The sequence below is a fragment of the Coffea arabica genome, chromosome 6c, assembly GCF_036785885.1.
Source record: "Coffea arabica cultivar ET-39 chromosome 6c, Coffea Arabica ET-39 HiFi, whole genome shotgun sequence".
Classification (NCBI taxonomy): Eukaryota; Viridiplantae; Streptophyta; class Magnoliopsida; order Gentianales; family Rubiaceae; genus Coffea; species Coffea arabica.
Genome location: NC_092320.1, coordinates 57,155,444 through 57,178,263, shown reverse-complemented (window position 1 = coordinate 57,178,263; position 22,820 = coordinate 57,155,444). Strand labels below are relative to the sequence as shown.

The 22,820-nt window shown below is 35.0% G+C and overlaps 2 protein-coding genes and 1 pseudogene across 5 annotated transcripts; 2 read left to right on the top strand and 1 right to left on the bottom strand.

Moving 5' to 3' along the window:
• Positions 1–7,482: 7,482 nt before the first annotated feature.
• LOC113704001 (uncharacterized) lies at positions 7,483–9,898 on the top strand. Of its 4 annotated transcripts, none has more exons than XM_027225582.2 (5): positions 7,601–7,796; positions 7,867–7,900; positions 8,035–8,072; positions 8,297–8,479; positions 9,562–9,738. In XM_027225582.2, the coding sequence occupies exons 1-5, from the start codon at positions 7,745–7,747 to the stop codon at positions 9,582–9,584; spliced, it is 330 nt and encodes a 109-aa protein (XP_027081383.1). In that variant the 5' UTR covers positions 7,601–7,744; the 3' UTR covers positions 9,585–9,738. The 4 variants fall into 4 exon arrangements, 2 of the variants coding, with proteins under 2 accessions (XP_027081381.1, XP_027081383.1); XR_003451555.2 differs by having other exon boundaries at positions 7,657–7,796; positions 8,223–8,479; positions 9,562–9,898; XM_027225580.2 differs by lacking the exon at positions 7,867–7,900 and having other exon boundaries at positions 7,483–7,796; positions 9,562–9,898.
• A 113-nt stretch (positions 9,899–10,011) lies between these two features.
• On the bottom strand, positions 10,012–11,022 carry LOC113727089 (protein ARV 2-like; annotated as a pseudogene).
• A 9,943-nt stretch (positions 11,023–20,965) lies between these two features.
• Positions 20,966–21,877, top strand: LOC113693337 (uncharacterized). Its single transcript, XM_027211892.2, has one exon. It carries the CDS (start codon positions 20,966–20,968, stop codon positions 21,875–21,877), a length of 912 nt encoding a protein of 303 aa, XP_027067693.2.
• The last annotated feature ends 943 nt before the right edge of the window (positions 21,878–22,820 follow it).

Genomic DNA, 22,820 nt, shown 5'->3' with positions numbered 1-22,820 from the left:
TGACATTTGACCCTTTACAGCTCCCCTCTTGAAGCGTTTGGATGATCGTTTGACCGTAGGAACATCATCATCCTCATCCCTGAGTGGATGCTTGCGTCCGGCAGTGACCTTCCCTCCTCTTAGATTCACCATTATGCGAAATGTGTGGAATGAAGGATGCAAATGATGCACGCAGTAGTATGGAAGTGAATCACACAGAAATTTTGGGACAAAAAGGCCTTGAAGAAGATTGGACAGAGCGGTTATGAGAAAATAGGGTTTTGAGGGAAATTTGGGAACTTGCGAAATGTTATGCGATTCGGTGAAATGATCAGGAAGAACGAATTGCAATCGATCAGGAAAAGTTTTGGTTGAGTCAATTTGGGAATGAGAGCTTCAGAATGGTACGAATTTGAGAGTGAGAAACGAGAGAGTTTTCGTCCGAGAGGAAATAGAAGAAGAAGGGTTTGAAGCAAATGAAGAAGAAGGTTACTTTAAAAAGTGAACAGTTTCACTGTCGGACGGCCGAACGAAGTCGTGCGTCCGACAGCTTCGTCCGAACAGGTGTTTTCTGGAAAAATAGCTGAAGAACATTATCGGACGTCCGTTCATCTTCTTTCGGACGTCCGAAGACTTTGAAAATTTTAAGATGATTTTTCGATTATCCCTAATTTTGATGTTAGATGAATGAACTGATCTAATGGCAAAGTTTTTGTAAAAATATCAGCAAATTGATCTTTAGAACAAACATAATTTCCACAAATTTTATCTTTTTGAACAAGATCACGATTAAAGTGGTGCTTTATATCTATATGTTTTGTCCTAGAATGCTGAATAGGATTTTTGGTCAAATTTATAGCACTAGTATTATCACAGAATATAACAATCCAAAATCATTCAAGGTATGTTTCATCCATAAAAATTGAGCACAACATGCACTAGCAGCAATATATTCCGCTTCGGTTGTAGACAAAGAGATTGCATTTTGTTTCTTGCTAAACCAATAGACTAAGCAATTACCAAGAAAGTGACAAGTTCCACTAGTACTCTTTCTATCCACACGATAACCTCCAAAATCAGCATTCGAATACTAGATCTAGCATACCAAAGATCATAGTTTAATGTACCTTTCAAATACCTAAAAATCCTTTTAACAGCATTCAAATGTGATTCTTTTGGACAAGATTGAAATCTAACACACAAGCAAACAGCAAACATAATATCGGGTCTACTTGCGGTTAAATAAAGTAAGCTTCCAATCATACCTTTATAGTGCTTTTCATCCACATGTTTACCTTCTTCATCTTTGTCAAGTTTTGTTGAAGTGCACATTGGAGTTCCAACTTGCTTTGAGTCCTCCATGCCAAATCTTTTCAGCAATTCCTTAGTGTATTTTGCTTGATTTATGAAAATGCCCTCTATGGCTTGATGTATTTGAAGTCCAAGGAAGAAATTTAATTCTCCCATCATACTCATTTCAAATTCACTTTGCATAATGGTGGAAAAATCCTTGCATAGATACTCATTAATAGCACCAAAAATAATATCATCTACATATATTTGCACAATAAGAAGATCATTTAACACTTGCTTAGTAAAAAGTGTGATGTCCACAATACCTCTTTTGAAACCATTTTCAATCAAGAAACCACTTAATCTTTCATACCAAGCTCTTGGAGCCTGTTTTAAACCATATAATGCTTTAGATAGTTTAAACACATGACTTGGAAATTTTGTATTTTCAAAATCGGGGGGTTGATCCACATATATTTCTTGATCAATAAAACCATTTAAAAAGGCATTTTTAACATCCATTTGAAACAATTTGAAACCTTTGAAGCAAGCAAAAGCAAGAAGCATTCTAATAGATTTTGTGCATATCCTTTAGCAACTAATCTGGATTTATTTCTTACAACAACACCTTTATCATCCAACTTATTTCTAAATATCCATTTCGTGCTAATGATAGGTTGATTTTGAGGTCTATCAACAAGTGTCCAAACCTTATTTCTCTCAAATTGATTAAGTTCCTCTTGCATTGCCAAAATCCAGTTTTCATCCTTTAAAGTATCATTGATATTTTTGGGTTCAAAAAGAGAAACTAAAACAAAATTATCTATCAATTTTCTAGATGAGAAACGAGTCTTTACCTTCTCGGATGGATCACCAATTATAAGTTCTTTTGGATGATTTTGGCTAAATTTCCAAGCCTTGGGAAGATCTTTGAATGGATCATCATTTTTGTCCTCATCTTCTCTTTCTTGATCTTCATGAGCTTCATTCTCCATTTCCTTTGCTTCCGGTTCAGAGTTTCCTCCATCTCCAATTTTTAGCTTTTCCATTCCTTCACGAACACCTACATCATCATCCTCACACGAACTTTTGAAATTATCATCATTAGTTTCATCAAATGTTATGTGTATGGTTTCTTCTATCACAAGAGTCTTTCTATTAAAGACTCTATATCCTCTTTTGTTCTCACAATATCCCAAAAATATTCCTTCATCAGATTTTTTTCTCAAACTTACCAAGATGTTCCTTTAAATTTAAAATAAAACATTTACAACCAAAGACTTTGAAATATACAACCGTAGGTTTCTTATCAAAAATCAGTTCATAAGATATTTTATTCAAAATGGGTCTCAAAAGGATTCTATTCATCACATAACATGCAGTGTTTACCGCTTCAGCCCAAAGATATTTTGGCAAATTACATTCACTTAACATAGTTCTAGCAGCCTCTTGTAGTGTCCTATTTTTCCTTTCTACAACACCATTTTGTTGTGGAGTTCTTGCAATTGAAAACTCATGTGTTATGCCATTATGATCACAAAATTCTGGAAAATCACAGTACTTGAATTCCGTTCCATTATCACTTCTAATCCTAACAATTTTTAAACCAAGCAGATTTTGCACTTTAGCAAACAATGAAATGAAATTCTTGAAGGCATCATCCTTATGAGCAAGAAATATCACCCAAGTATATCTAAAATAATCATCCATAATCACAAAACAGTATTTCTTACCTCTCAAGCTAGTGATTTGAGTAGGACCAAATAAGTCAAGATGCAAGAGTTCTAAAGGTTTAGAGGTTGATACACACTTCTTTGGTTTAAAAGACACTTTTGTTTGCTTTCCAAATTGACATGCATCACAAATTTTATCCTTTTCAAACCTGATTTTTGGCAAGCCTCTAACCAACTCCTTTTTCGAAATTTTCTTTAGTAAATCCATGTTAAAATGACAAAGTCTCCTATGCCACAACCAAGGATCTTCATTTGAAACTTTAAGACATTTGAAACTAGATGAATCAATTTTATCAAGAACCACAATATATATGTCATTAAATCTCTTACCTTTGAACACAACATTATATTTGGAATCAAGCACAATGCATTCATGCTTTTTAAACAACACATTCAAGTCTTTATCACACAATTGACTAACGCTAAGCAAGTTATAACCTAAGTTATCAACTAAGAGCACATTATGAACAAAAGTTTCACCATCCTTACCAACATCACCTATTCCAATTGTTTTAGCTTTCACATCATCACCAAACGCCACCTTTCCACTTGATTTTGATTTTAGCTTTATGAACAAAGATGGATCACCGGTCATATGCCTTGAGCAGCCACTATCAATAAATCATTTGGACTTGTTTGAGCCTTTTTCCTGAAAAGAGAAAGTGTTTGGTACCCTTTTTAATTTTTGGGTCCACAATAGTTAGTATTGTGTCTAACTAACCACATGCATCTCATCCCTTTGTTCAGATTTCTTTTCACATAGCAATCTCCTTTCAAATGTCCTTTTTGACAACAAAAACCACACATAATGGAAGAGTCCTTAACATGTAATGGTTTGACATATCTCAATCCACTTTTTCTATATGTTGTGAAACCATGTGCATTTTTGTTGTGTGCTAATGATCTTTGATGAGCAGTAAGAAAGGTAGATGACATGTTCTTTTTGAGAAAATCTTGCTTTCTTGCTTTCAGAGTCTCATCCAAGTTGTTCATTCTTTTCTTCAAATCACCATGTCTTTCCTTCAGCATTTCACAAATACTTGTCTTTCTATCAAGCTTATTTTGAACATCAACTCCGGCTCTTACAAGACATTCATTGTCAGTCTTTAGTTGTTTATTTTGTTGAAGAAGACTTGCATTTTCATGAATGAGAAAAGTAATTTTCTGTTTTAACTGCTTGTTTTTATCATACGATTCCTTCAAGGCATTACGCAGTTTTTCAACAAAGGATTCAAGATCATCATCTTCTTCATCATCACTTTCAGATTGATAGTGTATGGAAGTTACCTCATTATCTCCAATAGCCATGAAGGCCATTTGAGCTGATTCTTCCTCTTCTTCAACTTCCCCTTCGGAGTTGCATTCATTCCAAGTAATCTGGAAGTTGTTGAATCTTGGCTTTCGATCAGCTTTCCCATCTTTCATTTTCTTCATGGGGCATTCGTTTGCATAGTGTCCAGGCTGTCCACATTCATAGCATTTGTCCACTTGTTTCTTGTTGAATTCTTGTTTTCCTTTGTTCCTTGCATTTGATAAATAATTTTGAAATTGATTGCTAGGTCATCCCCTTCTAAACTTTCTTTTATTCAAGATTCTCTTGAAACCTCTTGTGATGAGAGCAAGATCATTATCATCACCATCCGACACTAATTCATTTTTCAAATTTTCGACATTGAATTTTTTTTTTTGGGCCAGATGACCCGTGCTAGGCAAGTAATATTTCAGTTTCAAATTTCTGATAATGTTCATACTTAACAATCATGATTGCTTACAATTCCACAGCAGATGATCGTAATTTAAGAAATTTATGAAGTTTTCACTTGCACGTACTATAATTTCAAAAGGAAACCTGGAATCATAATATTTGAAAACTTTTTTGTTATGTGATCATAATCTGTTTTGCGACTCTTATTTTATTTGAGAATTGAATACTTTTCAAGTTTTGGAATATTTTGATTACTGTGACATAGAATTAACGAAAGCATGCAAGCACAAGTTGATTTAGATGATAAAGACGGATCATTTCTTCACAAAATATTGATCATATGTTTAAATTTCGCTGTCAATTTTAGAATTGTATTAATGAGTGATCTGGTTGATTTACTTGTAAAAGTATTTGTATGCTTATACTCTTGGAGTATGCCTTTATTCATAATTGTAATCAGAATTCAATCCATCCCATCCAAACTTTTTATTTACCAAAAAATTGAAATAATGGTAATAGGAACCCAACCCATCCCATCCAGACTTTTATTTACCAAAAAAAAAAAAATGAAGGCATGATCTGCCTCGTCTGTCAAGGAAAAAGGCAGAGGGTAAATTACACTTTAGCGTCTTTTGATGCAGTCGCTTCATAAACCTCATATTTCGTATTTGTATATGTTATACAGTTAGCTTTTAGGGCATCGCTTGACTTTTCTGACAGCCTGGAAATTTGCATATGGTCACATAAAATATCTGGCCTGGCTTTCTTTCGGCAACGAAAAGTACCACGTTTATATATTTTTATGTTCTTGATGCTGTAGATCTAGGTAATCGCATTCCCGATGAAAAATAGTGTCACAGTTTCTTGACCAACCAACCATGATTAAAACGTGGTTTTTTTCATTTTGTGCTCCAGCAAGCTATATGGTTAAAAAAAAAAAAAGAAGCTATATGATTGACCAACCATTTTGTTCCTCACCGTATATATCCAATCAGATAACTTCATTATATTTTTCATTTTACATATATATATATATATATATATATATATATAACACAAGAATGTACTAATTAATGTCTACTAGGTTATAGGCATTAATTATGTGTCACATAGACGACCCAAAAAAAAAAGAAATGTAATGTGATTTTGTTGGCCAAGGCACTACATAGAAAAAAATAAACACTCCCTCCGTTCCATTTTAGTTTCCATTTTGATTTGTCTCAATATATTTTTCATGAATTTAAAATAGCAATAAATAGTGCCACAACTTCTTGTTTAATGGCTTTCTTTGTCGCACAATATATGCATGTTTACGTTGGGATGTATATATAGCTGTATTTGACAAAAATAAAAATTGGTGCAACTTCCAATGGGATTGGAAGTTGCGGACTCACCTACCCTCTTGAACCAAAAAATTCAGAGTTGAATAATCTAAAAGATGCCACCTGGTTACAGATTCGGATAACATATACACCTTGAAATGATCCAAATTTAATTCATCAGCTAGGATATAGGAATAGCATATGCTAGGGACGTATAGATAATCTCAAATAAGCAGTTTTTGGAAGATAGCGAGTTAAAGTATTCTCCTAACCTAGAAATTTGGGTTGGAGATTTACGTAATAATATTTGGGACGTGTTTAAAATGAGCTCTGGGAAATCTTTTAATCCTTTTGTCCTACATATGGCAATTCTTATTTGCTGAAGAGCCGTTTTTGATGCCTCTCCACCAAGAGGGAGTCTTTTTTTGGGCCTATTAGATATGACATGCTTAAGGTTTTAATTTTCCTCTCTGTTTAAAAATATAATGTTTTGACATTTATGTATAATTCTGGTGAGGTTTTGATTATTATATGACAGCTGTAGTGGCACTAGTGTAATTGGTCACTGGATCATCCTTTTGTATTTTTGAGCATTAAGAATGAGATCTTTTGTGGTTAATTCAATGAGAAAAATATACGCTAAGAAAATCATTTTGTGCAAGGTTCTTGATAAAGCACAAGTGAGAGAAAGAGATGGAATGTACTTAGAAAAGAGAAAAAAAAAACGTAGGAAATAGTTGTAATTGTAGTATTACAAAGACAATTTTAGGGGTGGCAATTCCTGACACGACCCGAAAACACGACACGAAACTAACATGAAATTAATGGGTTTGGGTTGAGGTTTCGGGAGTTCGGGTCAGAATCGGGTCGAACCCGATGAACCCGAAAAAAAAACAGGTCAATTTCAGGTCAACCCGTGGTGACCTGATATGACCCGATGTGACCCGTTTACGAATTAAAACTAATTTAATAAACATTAAAATTATTTTATCTAACTAAACTAAATCATTCATTTTTTCCAAAGACATTAATTACTTAGTCCTAAATGAATTTATTTAACTTGTGTGAAGTTAAAATTATTATATTTGGACAAATAATATATTATGTTATTTTTTACTTTTATGCTGTTTTAATTTATTTTATATTTGGTTTGGGATAAAACACTTTTATGGTGTTTAATTTATTTTAGATTTGGTTTGAAATTATTTATTTAAATTTTTATTACTTGATGATGTAATTAATTTTGTGAAAAATTGATTTTATTAGAAATTACAGTGATAAATTAATAAATTAAAATTAAGTTTCGGGTCATTTCGGGTCGACCCGCCAACCCGCCAACCCGAAATTTTCGGGTTCGTGTCAGGTACCCTGACCTGTTTCGGGTTGGCGGGTCGGGTAAGGGTCAACAGGTTTCTTATCAACATATAAGACTAACAGCCGAAGGAGGGTTACTGTTCACAAGCTTTTTCGTCGTCCTCACGTGCTCGCCATCCTCCTTCGGCTCGGCTCTTCTCATCATCTCGTCTCATCTCACAATAGCAGCCAAAATTTCGTTATCTTCCCTTTCACCTCTTTTCATCTCATCTCATTAATGCACGCACATGCTTTTCCATTTTTGCTCCTTCGTCTGCTCTGGTTATGAATGGGTGGGCTGAGAATCTTTCTTAATTGGAATAAGGCGTATCACACAATGGATTTTATCCTTTGGATTTATGGCCTCCATCCTTTACCTGAGATTTCTTCTCTTCTACCCAACAATTGGAGGTACGATTCTTTTTCTCCTTCCTATTTCAGTTTTTGGCTCTTCCTCTTTATGATTGTGATATTTTTCTAGGGTTCCTCTCCCAGCTGTTTGCGTTCTTGCGGAGGTTGATTTTTTGTCGGAATTTTCTTCTGTGCCTTTTTCCTTTTTCTTTTCTTTTGTTATATTTTCGCTTGCATGCTGAATTTTACAGATGTTGTTCTTGTCCTTTTATGTTTTACGTTATTTTGTTGTTTTCAGGATAGCCTTGTGCATTTGTCTTCCAAATCTGCGTGGAGGTACTATCTTTTCCCCCTTTTTTTTTTGGCAATCGCCTTTTCGTTTGAGCTGTCTTTTCCTTCTCCTTTGAACCGGTCTCTTTATGCCTTTCTTTCAATATGCTCTACCTATGTCTCGCCTGAGAGAACACCTTGATGATTTTTCCCCAGATCTATTGTTTCTTTTCTTTCCTTCTTTCTTGCTCCCGGAGTTCGAGCAACTACCTAATCAGCTGCTAACTCAGATCATCAGATGGCTTTGTCACTAGCTCTTAAGCGGCTGGTCTCATCGAACAGCCTTCTCAGCCGGTCTCTCAATCCCCTCCTCCGTCCGGCTGCTTCCGCTGCGTCATCAAGTGTTTTCGACGTCGTCGATCGCCGCTCCGATCGTCCTCTCGACCATCGCCGCGAATTATCCTGTTTTCCAGGTAATTTTTTTTTCTTTTTTGCGCCCCCACCAGATCTATAATCTGTCTCTTCTATGTATATAATTTGGGGGAATTTTCATCATAGCCTCTGATCTTGTCCTGCTTATCGCCAATTGATATAGCGCAGCGGAAATGAAGTATGGGTCCCTTTCTATTTTTATTTAAATTGACGATTTTTCGACTGATCTTTTATTTTTAATTTTTTTTTAAAAATTTTTTTGTCTGGGTCTTTAATGCATTTCCGCTAGATGTCTGATTTGTTTGAAGCTTGTGTTTGCTTTAGTCTTGTGGTGGGTGATTTTTTTTTTCTTTTTAGTTAACTGCTTTTCTTATTTTTTCAAACTCTATTTTTTTTTTTGACCTTTTTACCTTGGCTAATAATAATTGAAGCCTTGATTATACTCTGTTTTTCTACCATTGTTTTGGGTCAGGCAGGATGAAGTATATTGTTTCTGCCAATAATATACAATTTTCTTGCTTAGTGGTTTGGATTCTCATGCACTTGATCTCGTGCTTTTTTTTTCCTTGCTCACTTTGACTTAGGATTTTGCATTTTGCTTGCGGTAGAAAGTGATTTCTTGTATGCGAAGTAACTTTTACAGTTTGTGCTCGCCAAATTGACAGAATTTGTGGATGTACTGAACATGCTTTTAAAAGCTTTACCAAAGTGTAATTCTTCAATAAAGTTTAGAATGTTTTAGTCTTAAGGTTCACTGAGGATTGGTGCATATTGGGATTAAGAAGACGCTAACCTTTAAAATGATTTTTTGGATAATTTTGGGAGGTGAATATTATTTGTGGACTTTATGTCATATTCTTGGTTAAAATGTGTAACTGGAAAATCAATGTTTCTAAACTAACCCACTCGGGGAAGTGTAAGGCAAAGAAAGGAAAAAAAAACTGGATTAAATAGCAAATAGAAGTATTTATGCTGGTACAGATCTAAGCTTCATTTTCATTTTCCCATAGCTTTTTCCTTTATGATGTTGGAAGTTGTGAGAACATACTTCTTGTGTACAAGTAGTTGAAAGATTAGTACTCATTTCAAAGCTAATTGCTATTTGTGCATCCTTTGTTTGTAGGAAGTATTGGAGTATGCAGATAAAGACTGCATGAAACAAGGATTCCTTCACTTGTTCTTATAAGAGGAAATAGCAAAACTGGACAAATTTGTTACTAATCACTCCCTCAAAGTTGGTGATTCCCCAATCTAGAACAACTTTTGCTATTATTATCTTCACCAGGAAAGGCATAGAAAAGTTGCAACCCAGGCATTTTAGCTTCAAAATTTAGCTTGGAAAGGCATAGAAAAGTTTCGACCCTGCATTTTAGCTTCAAAATTTAGTTTTAGTCAGATTCTATATACTAAGAAACTATACCACCTCATGGTGATTATTGATATTTATATTGTTAGTGAAATCTGTAGTAGACCCTTCATGGTTTTTCCGCTTTCAGTAAGTTTTGAGTTACCATATAAATCAGGAGAATTTGGGATATGGTTTTCCCGCTTTCAATTCATCATCAAAACCACGTCTACAGGGAAGCAGATTATGAGAGGACCAAATTGTAGTGTCTTCAAATAATGCCCTCATGACCAACAACGGATGCAAGCCAGCACTGCTAGGTACGACTGTGGTCAACAATCTGAGGCATTGATGTGTTCAAATCAGATTGCAGAGCAGGGTGCTCTCGATTGGTTTCAAATGCAGTGTTCTGAGCCCTTCACTGACAAAAAATTTCACAGCATGCGCAGCGACGCAGGCCCCAAAGCATCTAATGGTAGCTGAGTTGACGATCACTTTTAAAGCAACTGTATTTGATGACAGAACAAACATATCAATTATGATGATCATGGAAGAAGGAAATTCCCATACCGTCATGGCGATAAGAAAGATCTTAAAGTAACTGGAAACAAGCATGGTAAGGGCTGTATCTTTGCCCTTCAGAACTCCAACTGAAGTATTCAGAAACTTTGCAGAACCGATGAGTACCACAGACATAAACAAGAAATTTCCCAAAACAACATCAATCAAGATCTTTACAGAACCGCAATACTGCAGGCTGCAGCAAAGCTCATTAACGAAGTGCTTTCTGAGTCATTCGCATTTAACACCCAATTTCTGTAAGAATCCAGCATTAAAAAACCCAATAGTAGTTTCCACATTAAACACTCAGAATCCAGAATGTCCCTGGTGAACATATTGTAGAACAAATGTCTATATGCCTTAGGCTTGTGCAGAATCAAATCAATTAGAATAATCATGACTTCACACACAATATATTCATCAGCCACCTTTTTGCAATTCCCACATTTCATGAGGCGGATGTTTCGGGGAGAATACTGAATGTAGAGACTCTTGATGGGAAAAGAACATTCAACACATCTAAAATCGCTCTTCTCCTCCATCCTTTTGGTCTGTGATGCTGTCTAAAGGTGTGTTGAGGGCTGGCATTGGTGGTTCAAAGTAAGAACTATTCCATTGCACTTTATACTTTTGGTTGTCCTGGAGTGTCTCCTTGTTCTTACGGGTGCAATAATTGAAAGAATTAGAGGAAGATTTAACCGGGTTCATGGCATCATGCCACCCGAAAGAATCTATGGCACCCACTTATTACATACAATAATATCAAGTTTTTATTTTTCAAATTATATACCCACTATATATTCTTTATGGGCATCCATTATAAATTGTCGCCGCGCGACGCGCAGCCCATGCCTCCTAGTTATACTTAAGCCTCAACCCTACCCGCCAACCCGAACCCGACCCGATTGCCACCCCTAGACAATTTATTGCTATTGTATGAGAAAAAATATAAATTATAAAATGTTAGGAGGTTTAATGTATTACTAGTGCTTAAGGTGTAGATTTTGGATGCGAAACTATGGATTTAGCCTTTAAGATACACTTTGTTCATTAAACTTTTATTCACCCATTGAAGTTTGAATTTCTGTAATAAGCAAATTTTTGGTTGTTCCATTGATAAACTTCAGCCAAATTTACATGCATACCACCAACTAAGGTCATTATAGAAGAAATAAATTGTTACTTCAGTATTTGAATTAAAAAACGTGAAATAGCACAAAAAACAAAAGAAAAAATTAACAAAGTTTGGTGGCTGAGATGAAACTTTGGAATGATTTGGCACCGCAACAGGAAAGATGGTTGTGTTCATTTTTTTGTTGGCTAATCGTCAATATTTAATGCTACTTCTACTCCTATGAATTCCTACTCCTAAGTTAGTCTATACTAAGGGAAGACCCAACTCGTCCAAGGAGACAGAGAGACAGACATTGATATCTAGATAATAGAGGCATATTATTACCTATCGTTTGGATTTAATTGCAGGTGCAAGGATTTGAACACCTTAATTTGCAGCCAGAATTGCATCTTAATGTGTTGACTTGCAACTAACTAACATAAGAAGAGTTGGTTAAAATTAATGGTTGTGTTCATGTCGTGGATTTCCATTCGTAGGTAACAAAGGCAAAATAATGGAGTCAGATCGCAGATTTAAAAGTTCCATGCATAAAACGGGTAACAAAATGGAAGAATGGGCTGCATGAGATGTTCAAATAGTTTGATGGTAACAAAAGCATTTATGCCACAATATGCCGCTTTTCTATGTAATATTGTTCTGGAGTCCAGACTTAATTGTTAAAAGGGATAAATTTTAATCATTTATTCATGTTTTGGCTAGTGATGGGCATTATCCAAAGTTACCCAAATTGTGAATTAGTTCAATATTAGGCAACTAATCATACAAAAGTTTCTCTTCTCTCTCTTCCCCCCTCCCCTCATCCTCTTCCCTCTCCCCTTTGCCTTCCCACCTGACTTTCATACTCCTCTCCCCACACTAGATTAGGATGTGGGAGAGAGGAATGGGTTAGCGAGTGAGGGGGGAAATAAGGGAGGAAGAAGTGGTAAAAGGAGAAAAGAAAGGAGAAGGAGAGGGGAGAAGAGGAGGGAGGTGAGAAAGGAAGAAGGAGAAGGATAGCCGGCAGGGATTAGAAGAGAGAGGAAAGGCAGCAACAAGGAGGAGAATGTGGGAGAGAGGAGGGGAGGGAAGGGAAAACAACAAATTTTACAAGTGTCCCAAAAAATAAAAAGTTTTAAATACAACATGAAATTTTAAAAAGATCCCTAAAGACACCCAATCCATATGGACCTTATATTAAAATGTTGTAGAAGTGTGAATGTGCTTCTACTTTGGTGTTTCTGTCTAGTTCAAATCTATTTTATACTTCTTACTACAATTGGTATAAACTTGTACAGTTTTAGTGAGTTCTTTAATTTTATATTAATTTAATTGTACGAGTTGACAAATTCAAATTTCAATCCAAGTTTTATAAATTTACATTAGAAGTGGTAAGAATTATATTAACATAGTTGATTTGGAAAGAACACAATTATAAGGCCCCATTTCTTATCACAGTTCATACAACAAGTTTTGGGAACCACATTTACAATTCGTTGTTAAACATAAGGATTTTTTTAACAAAATGCCCTGAAGGACTCGTTATTATATCTAAATAATACCTTAATTACTATTGAATGTATACATTCACATTTATTATACCCGTGTGTTAATATATTTTTCAAATTAGGATATAGACTTCTAATGAGCCAAGCATAACGCTAATTAAACATGTAGAGTGGAAATATATGCGATCTCTAGCTTTGGACATTGTAATATCTTATGTTCCAAATTTTATACTTCAAAAAAGATACTATAATTCTAGCTCAAATTAAATTGAAATAATGAAAAAACCTTCGATCGAGTAACATCAATATGTCTAAATAAATTGGAAATCCGTGATTAGAAGGTTCATTTGGAAATGTCTGAAAAATTTTCCCAAATTAAACAAGTCAACCACGTGATCCTTCTTCCTAAATCCAACGCACATGGATATTCAAGAAACAATCTATAACTTTGTGTGAAGTATACAGTTAGGTGGCTACCTTATGGATAACAAAAACCCTTCTAAGATTGATGAGCAGATAGAGAAAACATCCATTCGAAAAGTTTGTAAATAGTTTCTGAATGGATAACCAACATCAAGTTAATATATGTAATCATAATTATTGTACTCCCTATATTTAGATACTTTTCCACATTAACTATATTTTTTTAAATAACTAACACATGAGATGTCTTTTAAAGAGTGTTTATTAGCCACCCATTATCGAAATCATTTGAAAAATAGTATCCAGGACGACATTTATCAAACAAATTGTACACAGAATAACTATCCTCACCCAAGACCTAAGTTGAGGATTACGGGTATGAATCCGGGCCTGGGAGGTTTTCTCTCAAATCACAGTAGGTATTCTTGGGGACACTGCAAGGAAATGTTTTACTTTGTAAGAGCACCATATTGTTGGCACCTTACTCCGCTTTTGCAGGAAAAAAACAGCTATACTATATGTTATGTCCACTTCTGATGGATGAGTTGAGCTTCTCATGAATGGCCAAAGCTGAACGAAGTCTTTTGACAAGACACTTCTCCCTCAAGCTGAAATCAGTATCCATCTGCAGAATAACAAGTTTCATTCAAACATGTCAGTTGCTATCGGTTCAAAACCTTAAAAAAATGCTAATTTCTTCGGTCTCTTAAACAATGAATTTTCCTCAACCTGCTAAAAAGGGCCAAAAAAAAGGAACTATTTTCACAAATTTGTTAGAATGAACAAAGACCTTCAACATACGAGATTGTACTGGATTCTCTCCAATCCCAACCAATAACAAAAGATTAATTAATGATTGCAACCAAAAGAAAAGGAGAAGAAGAACAAAGATTGAGCATTTTTAAGATTGAATATTATTTGGGGTTGGAGTATTAAGAAGGGGTTACCTCTGCAAGAATGATGATCTCGTAGGTTAGTCCTGCAAAAGACATGATATCGCAGCTAATCACGGTCAAGTTGAGCTTTGCAATCTCCACATGTATATTTGCTAGGACAACTTTATCTTTCTGACATCGGATAGTCAGAAGAATATTCTTCTCATACATTCTGACTTCAATCTCTGGGAGTTGTTCTTGGTTGCAAACTGATGATCTTTCATGGATAGAACAACCGTTTTGTTCCTCGAAAACCCCTGACTTCTTCACAATCACTGCTTGGTTGGGATTATGTTCCTTTAGTTTGTTATGCTCTTTTCTTAGTTGCTTGATGTACTTGACAGATTCTCTCATGATTGAGATTTTGTCCGTCTAGAAAGTAAGCAGATATCCCTAATTAGTCAAACCTCAGGTAATCGGAAAACCATTGAGGAGGAAATTAATTATCAAATTAAGCAAGAATAAGCTCAGATATGAAATCTGCATGGTCATTAAGGGCTTTTTTTCCCTTAATTTTACTTTTAATTTGTTGTGGTAGAACAAGAGTTTATCACCGTGCTCCCCCTCCCCTTTACAAAGAAACATTAGTCTGATTACCTTTGTCATGCCAGGAAGAAGTGCAGCTAAAGCAAGAAACTGCTTGTTGAGAATCTCTCGCCGCCTCTTATCCGCGAGTAAATTTTTTTTGTATTGTAAATTCCTTGCAGCTAAGCTAGAAATCCTATTTTTGTGACTTGAAGCACATGGAGATGTATCATTAAGTAGCTGATCAGGGACTGATGACAAAGGATGTGAATCTGCAACAGGACAATCATGTTCAGGACCTGAGGAAGAAAGGTTGTCAGGAGAGAAGAAGCTAGCCCACAGCTGGTCCAAAAATGCTGGAAACCGATTGTTTTCTCCTAAGACGGAATCTAATTCACCATCCTCACCCGAAAGAGCTTCCAAATTTTCAAAAGGAAAATTTATCGAGGGATCCATTTGCTTTGATGCAAAAAATAACAATGAAAATGTTCAATAATTCTTTGTCGAGAGGAATCTCTAAGAACTTCTTTTGTATCTATTGGAATGCGATTTGAGTTGGCAAGGTGGGGAGTAGGGACTCCATATTAAATAATTTAAGAGTTAATTTCGGAAACCTCCCCTGAGGTTTCCTAATCACACCCCTAATCACACACATTAAATAATTTAAGGGTTAATTTTGGAAACCTCCCCTAATCACACCCAGCACCCCTTAACTTTGAGAAATCACACTTGCTACCCTTGGCAGAATGAAGTGACATGCTGTCCCAATCAGTAGAGGGAAATTACGATGCTATCCCCTATCATTAAGTAATTCTTGCACAGGAAAATGCTGCAAAAAGAAAATTTTTTTTTGAAGCTATATTAATTGAAAATTGAAAGAAAAAGATTGCTATCATTTTTGGCTCACAATTTGAGTGCCATTTTTGGAGTATAGAAGCCTGATGATGGGCTTTCTTAGCTAATCCCACTTGAGCATATAGTTGGCGATGAAGATGTGGTGATAGTTAGGCGAAAATCAGTCATCTGGTGAAAGATAATTAACAAGTGTAGCTGAATGCGAAAGAGATTGGGATGCTCTTGAGGTCGTGGGTTTTTAGCTTCAACTCCACCAGAGTAGATAAAAATCAGTTTCACCACCCACTTATACACAAAAAGAAAAAAAGCATGAGCTTTTTAATTTCTGCAGTTTTTTTGTTGATATTAAGGACTATGGTGAAGATCTTAGCTAATATATAGTATGCATGTTAACAAAATTGAGATGCAATGATGTTTTGTAGTCCATAGATGATGGCAATCAAATGAATATTTATAAAACTACAAAAATAGCTAAAGGATTGGGGTCTAATCATGTTCATCCTTACTAATATTGAGTTGTAGTGGTACTTAGCCTAGGCATGAGAAATACTTGACTGTATATTTAGAGCTATGCAGTTAAGAGTCTGGTCAAGTTGTACTTGGATTTCATCAAATTGATTTTGTAATCTAAATAAAAAATGTAGAGAGCAATCAATATTTGATTGATGTATCAGTTGCTGCAATTTGCCCAAAGAAAATTGATAGTGAATGATATTGGTATTTTGTTTCCAAGTTACTTTATACAGCTTAAGCACCAGATAGGTTAAAAATGGTCTTATCCAACGATCCTCTACAGTAGCATAGTTAAGAAATTTCTTGTGCTTATTGCGTTTGCACCCGTTTAGTTTCAAAAATAATATCACAAGATAGTTTTGTTTTTATTACAGTTTTGTTTTTATTTTCATCTTGTAAATTCAAAACTCATTTTCCCAGAAGGGTAAAAGTGGAACAAAAAATAGTGTCTCTCCTATAAATAATTTTTAAATACTATTCTTACACAAAAGGGCTGACAATGTGATGAAAGTTGTTATTCTAAAGATGATAGGTGTGATTTCTGAAAGATATGATGAAATGGTGTGATGAAAGTTGTCACCACAAAAGGGTGTGATGAAAGGTATGGGGTGCTAGGTGTGATCGGAGAAAACCTCAAGGGAGGTTTCTGCAATTAACCCATAATTTAAAGTGAAACCTTATGTCACAACTGAGTAATTTGACGTGTGTATGTGACAAGATGCGCAAATTAAATTACAATTGGATGAATTGATCGGGCCAGGAAATCAGTCAACAAGTTATTGCTTCAAGATTTGATAAATTCCTTCCCGTTTGCTTACTGAACTGTGCATTTTTTTCCTATTTTGTTAAGTAAATTAGCCTGAGTTGTCTCCACGCGAATATCCATACACGGCTTGGCATGGAATCGGCATCAGGATGTGCAACTGTGCCCAACTACTGTCTTTTCGTTTGTGCAAATGGAAGTTTTTTTTTCTGCTGTCTTTATGTAAGGAGGAAATGCCTCAAGAATAAAACATAAACCACAGTCTTACTGCTGATTGGATTAGTTTTGTTTTTTTCTACGCTAAGTGTATACAAACACTTGCTTTGTCCATGTGGTATAGCAGTAAAAGTGTTTTTCTGTTTTGTATTAGGTGAGGAGAGAATGTCTCAAAAATCAAAGTTGTGTTCATAGAAAAATGACTTGATCATACTTCTTCAAAGATGAAATCATACCAAAGGTTAGAAAAAACTTAATGTATTATGATTCATTTGTTTCATCAAATGACAGGTGCATTGGATAAACCAATTCAGTAGTATCAACATTCGGCAGTTTTATAGGAATTGGATCATATCACTGAATTAAAAAAATAAAAAAAAATAAAAAATATCACTGAATCCACTTCCCATGTTATCTCGGCCACGTATGATAATTCGAATTGATTAGAATTGAGGAATACTTGTCCTAAAATTAAGATCAAACAGATTACACGGCAATGTTGTGTTATTTTTACCCTTAAATAGACACCTTTCTGAACCATTTTATTGCTAGGCATACATAAGTTGCTTGCATTTCCAAACTGACTAAGTGCTCTCTGGCATAGTTGCTGATAATATAGCTCGCTATCTTTTTGTAATTTATTTGTTTAGTCAAGTTAATGAAGACTTGGTTACTTTTCTTTCTTTCTTGGTCCTTCGTGATGTATCATGGCTAATTTTTTTTTCCTTATTTGTTTTAAAAAAAGACACTAAATTATTTGACAGCTTTCAAGAATTTATTTTACTGGCTAGGGAAGAAAAGTGTACATTTAAAAAAAAATGTATCGAGGTGTTAATTATCCACTTTTATAACTGGAAATAAAATGACGGATCATGATGTTCTATATATCTTTTTTTTTTTTAAACATGAATGTTACATGTTTGGCTTTCTAGCATCTAATTTAATTTTAAAAGGATATTCTGTCTGTCTGTAACTTATTACGTGCTTCAAGTACATATTGTTTTCAATTATATTTTAATTAACATTATAAAAACTAGTTTTTTAAATACTATAAAAATTTTTAAAATATACTCTAAAAGGTACTCTAAAAAGTAGTCTAAATTTTTTTAATATTTAAAAAATATCCCAAAATATATTTTAAAAACTCTACTACAATAAAATTTTTCAAAACCATCCTAAAAAATAGCTAATCCAAACGAAGCTACCTGCATATTGCAGTACCATGTCAGATAATATCCTATTGGCCAAGGAAGAATCAAACGTCACAAAGAGGATGGGAAAAATTAAGAAAGAATGAGACAAAAACCAATGCAATGAAGCGTAGTCTAATAGATAATACACTTTACCTATAACTAACAGATTATAGATTCGAGTCATCACCGTGATAAGTAGAAAATCACTGTTAATCCTTTTTTTAAAAAAAAAAAAACAATAAACAAGTGCAGACCAAAAAAAAAAAGAAAAAGATAATTTTGAGCACAATTGGAAGAACACAAAAAAGTAATTTATGTTGAAGTACCTTAAAAGACTCCAAGGAAGAGCAAGACTGCGTTTGATAAAATAATTATAGTGTCCCAGAAAAGCTCACGTGTATGACTTTGTCCTTCAACAAAGGTAAATCAGTCAGTTACCTTCAATACTTAATTGTAATAAGGCCTGTCAACAAAGGCATTGAACAGGCCAAATGAATATATAAATACTCAAAAAGGATATAAAACAAATACTAATAAATACAGCATACTCAAGATTCTAAAAAGGAGCACAATATAATAACCCTATTTGCCGGTTGAACGGCACAACATCACTCGAAATAAATCTAAGATATACATCTAGAGATCTGCGCTTGTGTATGACTGCTTCTGTTTTGCACCTTTTTCTTTTCTCTGTTACTTATAGTAGTTCAATTTGTAGAAGATAAAAATGCTGCAACTTCCAACTTGGATGGGCACTAGGTGAGTGACCTATCTTCATCAAACAAAAATGTGAAATTTTTTTTAACATAATTAGTAGCGTCTATTAAAATAAATTATGATCAATTATTGATTAAACTAACAAATAACCTAATTGTTGGTACTGAAGGAAGGAGATGTATGAGAAGAAGTTTGACTCCAACAATTTTGGACATTTCAAAATAAAGTTAAAAAGTGCTTTTCTTTAAATTTTGTGAGGAATGGGTTTTTTTTTATAATATATTTTGAAGGGCAGCAAATATGCTTTGCAATATTTTACTATTTTTTAAACAAAACCTTTTTTATTCATTCATTCACCCCCAGGAACGATTACATAAAAAATTCCGACCCACAGGAATCTTCTCCAAAAGCTAGGAAAGCTTAACCTATCCATCCATATGTCACTGCAGGCCATAGGGGGCAGCTCTACAAAGGAATCAAACAAAGCATCACTTCCCCGGTTCGCACCCATCTTGGCCAGCCTGTCCGAAGGTTTATTTGCCTCTCTAAAACAATGCGATACTGACCGAAACAAACTTTGGAATCGCAACAGATCATCCAATTCCACCTGCAAAGGCCAGGGGCATACATGATCCCTTGTTATGATCTGAACCAGGGTTAGGGAGTCCACCTCCAAGTGCAGATCCATGAAGCCTCGAACTACACACTATTTTACCCCATACACCAAGGCTTTTAACTCGACATGCAGGCTGGTGGTGACACCAAAGAAGCAGGAGAAGCCAAAGAGAAATCCCCCCTGGGAGTCCTGCAAAAGCCCCCCCTCCACTCAACCCTGGATTGCCAAGAGAACACCCGTCTTAAAGAATAGTAGGAAAGAACTTTCTAAGAAGAAAGATTTTTCTTCTTTGTAACAAACCTAACTTTGTAAAATATGAGGTTACTTAGATGAAAACCAAAGAAACTAACTGACGCATCATAGTAGAAATGAATTCACAAGTTATTTTCTTATCATCATCCTCTAACTAGTGACACATATAAGCGAGCATCATATTTTCTCATCATCATCCTCTAACATGTGAAACACACGCATTACAATTGACTCCTTATGCCTTTTTCTTTTGAAGGAATTGTAGTAGTTAAATCAAGATTATTATTATTAGTTAATTTCTATATTGTTGGTCTTGGTTTCCTAGTCGGTAGTGGTTTTTTAAGTCCAAGTCCAATTGTTTAATAGATTCCCTTTGTGATTCGGAAGCTAAGTTTTAGGAGACTGAGTGGTCTATATATACCGCTGCTTGTAGCCTGGTCCTGTGTGCTGTGAGTTGAGAAGAATACGATACATTGGTGCCTCCTCAGAGCTTTGCTTGTTTTTGTCTTTTGTCGTTTTGTCGTTGCCTTTTCTTTCCTTCGATTTTCGTTTCCGCTGCAATACTTGTGTCTTTGACTTTGAGTTTTGCCTTGAATTGTTTTATCCTGTGGGTTGTATTCCTACAAAGTGGCATCAGAGTTTTGCTTGAGATCCTAAGAAATTAAAATATGGATCCAAATTATTTGCACAATTGTCACGTTTTTATCTTCGATGGCAAAAATGATTTTGAGGCTGGAGGTCAATGATGAAGAATTTTTTCCAAAATATTGGAGTTTGGAAAATTGTTTAAATAGGATATACGGAACTGGTAGAAGGTATAGAATTATCAAGCGATGCAGTTAAAGAATTAGAGAAAAATAGACAGTTGGATTGTAAGGCAGTGTACTATCTCAACACTCAAGTCCAGTTGCATGTTGCCAAAAAATTTATACATTCAAAGTCAGCAAAAGAGGCTTGGACAATTTTAGTGAACTCAAATCATGATGCTGCTAACATGAGAAAAATTAGATTGCAGGAACTTAGGAGACAATTTGAGTTGGTCCAGATGAAATCCACGGAGTCAGTTAAAGATTTTATTGGCACAATTAAAGAAATTGTCAATGATATGGAGTCCAATGGTAAGAATTTGGAAGAGGTTAGAGTTGTTGAAAAAGTTATGAGATCTCTAACTGCCAAATTTCACACCAAGAAGGCGGTCCTTGAAGCCACAAAGGACCTTGACAATTTGTCACTTGCTGAATTGGAAGGTGAATTGTTGACGTATGAGATGTCCCTGAATCAGCAGCCATTGGATACAGTAGAGGAGATGTTACAAGCCAAGGAGGATCACCCAAAAGGAAAAGAGGAGGTGAATCGCATAGATACAAATCAAAGGGGACAGAACTTCAGAGGTAGAGGACATGGAGGTAGAGGTAACTTTCGTGGTCATGGAAGAGGTAATTTTCTTACCAACCCAGAAATAATTCTAATAGGGATCAGAAAAACAATCAATAGGAAAGTCAAAGAAATAATTTTCAAATGCGTAATAGATCTAATGTGCAATGTTATAATTGTGGTAAAATTGGTCATTATCAGAATGAATGTTGGTCCAATAAAGAGGTACATGCTAAAGGGGCTGAAAATAGTAGTGATAGAGAGGAGACCTTCTAGTTCTACAGCTGAAGAGTCTATGAAGAATGATTGGTTTATTGATTCTAGTTATAGTAATCATATATGTGGTAAAAAGGAGATGTTTTTTGACCTGGATGAATCTTTTCATGCATCTGTGAGATTTGAAAACAATGAAAAAGTGCATGTTCTTGGAAAAGGAAAAATCAGAATTATCTTGCAAGATGGGTCTTCGAATTATATTTCTGATGTTTTCTATGTGCCAAGTGAATATCATAATTTGTTGAGTTTGGGATAATTGTCTGAGAAAGGTTATGATCTGCATTTTAAATATGGTGATGGTACCATAAGTGATGAGAAATTGGGATTAATTGCCAAGGTAAAATGAACCGTAGTCATTTGTGGCCTCTTTCTCTTAACTGTGGTGATTTACCTTGCTTTAATTCCATGACTTGTGATGATTCTTGGTTATGGCATATGCGTTTTGGGCATTTGAATTTTGGGAGTTTGAAATTTGTTGCAAGAAAGAAATTAGTTATTGGGTTGCCTTCTGTTGAGTTTCCTGATAAGAAGTGTGAGTCTTGTATTTTGGTAAAGAAGCACAGGGATCCTTTTCCAAAAGGCAAGGCTTGGAGGGCCAATCGACCGCTTGAATTGATTCATTCAAATTTATACTCAATTGAAGTTCCTTCCAATGGTGGTAGTAAGTATTTTATTACCTTCATTGATGATTTCAGTAGGAAGACATGGGTGTATTTTTTAAGAAATAAATTTGATGCATGTGATGTATTTAAAAAGTTCAAATATTATGTAGAGAACCAGAGTGGCTACTTTATTAAAATTTTGAGAATTGACAGAGGCACTGAGTATCTTGTTTGTGATGACTATTTGGTGGAAAATGGTATAAAACATCAAATGACAGCCAGATATACACCTCAGCAAAATGATGTGGCAGAAAGGAAGAATAAGACTCTGATGGACATGGTCAAGTCTATGATGCACTCCAAAGGTATTCCTAAATCTCTTTGGGCAGAAGCAGTATCTTGTGCTATTTATGTTTTGAACAAATGTCCTACTAGATGCAATTTTGGAAAGACTCCACAAGAAGTTTGGACTGGTATGAAACCGGATATTTCTCACTACTAGGTATTTGGCTGTCTTGCGTATGCACATGTTCCAAATCATTTGAGAAAGAAATTGGATGATAAAGCAGAGAAGTGTATTTTTATTGGATATAGTCA

Excerpts from the sequence above, each read along its gene's own strand:
- LOC113704001 (XM_027225580.2), top strand. The coding sequence starts at position 7,675 with ATGGGTGGGCTGAGAATCTTTCTTAATTGGAATAAGGCGTATCACACA. Across the intron at positions 8,073-8,296 it reads TCTTCCAAATCTGCGTGGAG|ATCATCAGATGGCTTTGTCA; the intron begins GTACTATCTTTT and ends CTGCTAACTCAG. Across the intron at positions 8,480-9,561 it reads CGAATTATCCTGTTTTCCAG|GAAGTATTGGAGTATGCAGA; the intron begins GTAATTTTTTTT and ends CTTTGTTTGTAG.
- LOC113693337 (XM_027211892.2), top strand. The coding sequence starts at position 20,966 with ATGAGAAAAATTAGATTGCAGGAACTTAGGAGACAATTTGAGTTGGTC.